At 23.1% G+C, this 6,182-nt stretch overlaps 2 protein-coding genes across 2 annotated transcripts; both read left to right on the plus strand.

Annotated features, from left to right (window-relative positions):
- Positions 1 to 194: 194 nt before the first annotated feature.
- On the plus strand, positions 195 to 971 carry DICPUDRAFT_160295 (uncharacterized protein; the record flags this gene model as incomplete). The annotated part of the gene is made up of 2 exons (XM_003295080.1): positions 195 to 243; positions 304 to 971. Coding segments are annotated over 2 exons (717 nt in total), but the record flags the coding sequence as incomplete, so codon positions are not given.
- Positions 972 to 1,419: 448 nt separating this feature from the next.
- On the plus strand, positions 1,420 to 6,086 carry DICPUDRAFT_7447 (uncharacterized protein; the record flags this gene model as incomplete). The annotated part of the gene is made up of 3 exons (XM_003295081.1): positions 1,420 to 2,124; positions 2,546 to 2,917; positions 5,067 to 6,086. Coding segments are annotated over 3 exons (2,097 nt in total), but the record flags the coding sequence as incomplete, so codon positions are not given.
- Positions 6,087 to 6,182: the final 96 nt, after the last annotated feature.

Below are 6,182 nucleotides of genomic sequence, written 5' to 3' on the forward strand. Positions count from 1 at the left end.
TAAATAATGCTATTAAATTAAATAATGATATTAATAATAATAAAAATATTGATAAAGAATTTATTGAACTTTTAAAACACAATCATCAATGTAACAATCTTTTATCAAATATAAATAATAACTTACCAGAATATAAAGATACTCAATTAATAATTAAACAAAATAATCTCGAGTCAATTAAAGATCTAATAAAGAGTTATTTAGAAATACTTGATATTCCTTTGGATTTAAAAACACTAAAATGTAAGTTTTAAATTTTTTATTTTATACTAATAATACTTATATTAATTCCTTTTAATAAAGTTAATAATTTAGAATTTACAATTTACGAAGAAGGGTGTGATATTAGTCATTTAAAAATTAGAAATCTTGCTATTGGACCTATTGGATGTTTACCCAAAAATATTCCAGCAACAGTTACACATTTATATTTACGAGATGGCTTTAATCAACCACTTAATTTTATACCACCCACCGTACAAACGTTGTATTTAGGTAACATCAAGTATCAATTAACACCTGATTCAATTCCAGCAAAGGTTTTAGATTTAAATTTACTTCATGGCTTTAATCAACCACTTAATTTTATACCACCCACCGTAAAATTCTTGAAATTACATAACATAAAGTATCAATTAACACCTGATTCAATTCCAGCAACAGTTTTATTTTTATATTTACTTGATGGCTTTAACCAATCACTTAATTTTATACCACCCACCATACAATGCTTGTATTTAGATAACATCAAGTATCAATTAACACCTGATTCAATTCCAGCAACAGTTACAGATTTATATTTACTTGGTGGCTTTAATCAACCACTTAATTTTATACCACCTACCGTAAAATATTTGTATTTACAAAACATCAAGTATCAATTAAAACCTGGTTCAATTCCAAATCATTTAAAAAATCTTCTAAGAAACTCAAAACAAAATGGAAGATATTCTGTCAATAAATTGAAATAAAAAATATAAATTAATATAAATTAAACAAATTATAATTATTATATTATAATTAATTTGTTAGTAGATTTCATATCTTTTTAATAATTGTTAATTGTATTTACATAATGATAACAAACCAAACTTCAAATTATTGAATAATAAGACATGAAACTTAGTTTAATAATTTAAAATATTAAATTGTTTTATCATTTAAATTTAAAATAACATAAAATGTGGACTTTAAGTGTATAAAACAAGAATCAATTCATAAATTAAGTCCTGAATTTCAATTTTTTTAAAAAAATAATTTAAATTTTTTTTTAAATTTTTTAATTTTTTTATAAAATTTTGCAAATTTTTTTCATTTTGGATTTTAAAATTTTTTTATCTGGTTTTTTATTGTTGTTATAAAACAGTGTTAACAAAATATAAATAATTATTGTAAAAAACTAAATTTAAATTCTAAAAAATAATGTCAGAAAATCAACAAAATGATACCAAATGCTTAACTCATCCCCACCAGGATATAATTTCAATATGCTCAACTTGTCCAAATAACACTCCTGTCTGTGTTAAATGTATCACCAATTTTCATAATGGTCACCGTATAAATAAATTAAATGATTTAAATTTAAGAAATCAAATAAAACAATATTTTAAAAATCAAACAATACCAAAACTAAACAACTATATAGAAAATAATAAAAAAATATTGGATGAATTAAACAATCACTTTAAACAAATTAAAGAAAACCATACAAAGAATTTAGATAAAACAGCTGATAGAATTAAAGAATTAAAAAAGATTATCAATGCAAAAGAAAATGATGTCAAAAGATTATTATTAACTAAATTAGATGAAAATACAGAAGTAAATAATATAATAACAACAACAATAGAAAACAAAAATAATATAGTTTATAATGCTATTAAATATAATAATGATGATAATAATAATAATAACAATAATATTGATGATAATAATAATAATAATATAAATGAATTTATTGAACTTTTAAAACACAGTCATCAATGTAACAATCTTTTATCAAATATAAATAATAATAACTTACCAGAATATATAGATACTCAGTTAATAATTAAAGAAAATAATCTCGACTCAATCAAGGATCTAACAAACAGCTATTTAGAAGTAGATGATGGAATTCCTTTAGTTAAAAAAGATTTAAAAACACAAGAATGTAAGTTTAAACATTAAATTTTTATTTTTATTTTTATTTTATACTAAATTAATTCATTTTAATAAAGTGTGTCAAAGAGAATTTAAAATTTATGAAGAAGGGTGTGATATTAGTAATTTAGAAACTAGTTGCCTTGCTATTGGACCTATTCAATGTTTACCCGAAACTATTCCGGCTACAGTTACACGTTTATTATTACTAGATGACTTTGATCAACCACTTAATTTCATACCACCCACTGTGAAATCCTTGTATTTACAAAACATAAAGTATCAATTAACACCTGATTCAATTCCAAAAACCATTATAGATTTATTTTTACTACATGGCTTCAATCAATCACTTAATTTTATACCACCCACCGTAGAATGCTTGAATTTAGAAAACATCAAGTATCAACTAATTTCTGATTCAATTCCAGAAACAGTTAAAGATTTATTTTTACTAGATGGTTTTGATCAACCACTTAATTTCATACCACCCACTGTAAAATGCTTGAATTTACAAAACATCAAGTATCAATTAACACCTGTTTCAATTCCAAAAACAGTTACATATTTATCTTTACTAGATGGCTTTAATCAATCACTTAAATTTATACCACGCACCGTAAAATGGTTGAATTTACATAATATCAAATATCAACTAATAACTGGTTCAATTCCAAATCATTTCACTATTCTTGAATTTTCTAATGGCTTCTCTCAAACTTTTACAAAAGGTATTATCCCTGGCTCTATAGATTTTATTATTATAGGCAATGTGGTCTATCCTTTAGAACCTGACTCCATTTCAAACCTCGATCAAACAATTCGTTATTTAACTGACTACAAACATCCAAAAATATAAAATTTAAATTAAATAAAATCAAACAATATTACCCATTTACATATTTTCAAATGAATACAAATAATAATTATAGCAACAAAAATAGCAAAAGCTCATTTACTCTTCATTCAACCAAATTAGTGTCTGAGATTCTTATAAAACATTAGTGTCATAAGCCCAAGAAACCCGCCATGGTTATTATCTAATTGTTGGAACTTTGATTCATCCATAAACATATGATTTTTCCATTGTTTCAGTAAAATTTATATGTGCAATTACAAAAAAATATCTTTTTCTTCTATAATATCTATTCAATGAATATTTCTTAATTTTCTTTTTATATATTATCTTATGTCTCTTCTATCATTCTTACTGAATAGTCTGATATTGTTCCATAACTATTTTGTTCATACCAAGCTATACTTTCTTTTATGCGTTTAATTTAAAAAACTGAAGAATAAAAAATGTTAATCAACTTTGTAAAACTTTTTTTTTTCACTTTAGAAGTAATTCTAAAGTGAAAAAAAATTTCTTAGAAGAAAAATAATATTTTAAAAAAAAAAAAACATATTTTTATTTAAAAAAAATAACTCAAATTGTTTTTATTTTCTTAATCACCATAAATTAAAAATACAATATAATATTCAATTTTAAATAAAAACCACAGGAATTATAATCAAAAACTTAAGATATGACTAAAATTAAAATTTTATATATATTTTTAAAAAGGGTCCAACTTTTGAGAACTTATGTTTTTTTAAAATATTAATATATTATATCAATAACTAAGTCAACTTTTTTGTGAAAAAAAAAATTTTAAATTTAATTTTTTATTTTTTTTATTTTTTTTAAAGATTTTAAATTTTTTTTTAAAGATTTTAAAATTTTTTTTCCACACCATAACTCAAATTATTATTTACAAATATATACCTATATATATATAAATAAATAATAAAATACAATTTATTATATAAATTTAAAATTTATAAAAAAAAATTATTTTAAATTATTCTAAAAAACTAAAAATAAATAATGTCATATAATCGACAATACGATACCAAATGCTTAACTCATCCATATCAAGATATTGTTTCAATATGCTCATATTGTCCAAACAACACTCCTGTCTGTATTGATTGTATTACCGGGGATCATAATGGTCATATATTAAAAAAACTAAATGATATAAATTTAAGAAATCAAATACGACAGGATTTTAAAAATCAAACAATACCAAAACTAAACAACTATTTAGAAAATAATAAAAAAATATTGGATGAATCAAACAACAACTTTAAACAAATTCAAGATAACCATACAAAGAATTTTGATAAAACTTATAATATATTTAAGGAATTAAATAATATTATCAATGCAAAAGAAAATGATGTCAAAAGATTATTAATCACAAAATTAGACGAAAACACAGAAGTAAATATAATAACAACAACAATGGAAAACAATAATAATATTATTAATAATGCCATAAAATTTAATATTGATATTAGTTATAATAATGATGTTAATAATAATATTGATAATGAATTTATTATACTTTTAAAACACAATCATCAATGTAACAATCTTTTATCAAATATAAGTAATAATAACTTACCAGAATATAAAGATATTCAATTAATAATTCAAGAAAATAATCTCGACTCAATCAAAGATCTAACAAACAGTTATTTAGAAGTAAAGGATATAAATATAGATACTAAATTAATATTTCAAGAAAATAATCCCGACTCAATCAAAGATCTAACAGACAGTTGTTTAGAAGTAGTTGATGATATTCCTTTAGATTTAAAAACACTAAAATGTAAGTTTTATATTTTTTTATTTTAAACTAATAATACTTATATTAATTCCTTTTAATAAAGTTTATAAATTTGAATTTACAATTTACGAAGAAGGGTATTATATTGGTCATTTAAAAATTAGAAGTCTTGCTATTGGACCTATCGAATGTTTACCCAAAACTATTCCAGCAACAGTTACAAATTTATATTTACAAGATGGCTTTAATCAACCACTTAATTTTATACCACCCACCGTACAATGCTTGTGTTTAGAAAACATCAAGTATCAATTAACACTTGATTCAATTCCAGCAACAGTTAAACATTTATATTTATTTGATGGCTTTAATCAACCACTTAATTTTATACCACCCACCGTAGAATGCTTGTATTTATATAACATCAAGTATCAATTAACACAAGATTCAATTCCAGCAACAGTTACACATTTATTTTTACAAGATGGCTTTAATCAACCACTTAATTTTATACCACCCACCGTACAAAGGTTGTATTTAGATAACATCAAGTATCAATTAACACCTGATTCAATTCCAGCAACAGTTACAGATTTATTATTACTTAATGACTTTAATCAATCACTTGATTTTATACCACCCACCGTACAATGCTTGTGTTTAGAAAACATCAAGTATCAATTAACACAAGATTCAATTCCAGCAACAGTTACACATTTATATTTACTTAATGGCTTTAATCAACCACTTAATTTTATACTACCCACAGTAAAATTCTTGTATTTACATGACATCAAGTATCAATTAACACCTGATTCAATTCCAGCAACAGTTATACATTTATATTTACTTGATGATTTTAATCAACCACTTAATTTTATACCACCCACCGTACAATTCTTGTATTTACAAAACATCAAGTATCAAATAACACCTGATTCAATTCCAGCAACAGCAAAAGTTACAGATTTATATTTACTTGATGATTTTAATCAACCATTTAATTTTATACCACCCACCGTACAATTCTTGTGTTTAGATAACATCAAGTATCAATTAACACCTGATTCAATTCCAGCAACAGTTATACATTTATTTTTACAAGATGGCTTTAATCAACCACTTAATTTTATACCACCCACCGTACAATATTTGTATTTAGATAACATCAAGTATCAATTAACACCTGATTCAATTCCAGCAGCAATTACACATTTATATTTACTTAATGGCTTTAATCAATCACTTAATATTATACCACCCACCGTACAAACGTTGTATTTAGGTAACATCAAGTATCAATTAATACCTGGTTCTATTCCAAATCATTTAGCTACTCTTATATTTGATTATGGTTTTTCTCAACGTTTTACACAAGCGTATTATCCCTGGCTCTATAACTTCAATTCATATGGGCGATGT

The sequence above is a fragment of the Dictyostelium purpureum genome, assembly GCF_000190715.1.
Source record: "Dictyostelium purpureum unplaced genomic scaffold DICPUscaffold_740, whole genome shotgun sequence".
NCBI classification, from domain to species: Eukaryota; Evosea; class Eumycetozoa; order Dictyosteliales; family Dictyosteliaceae; genus Dictyostelium; species Dictyostelium purpureum.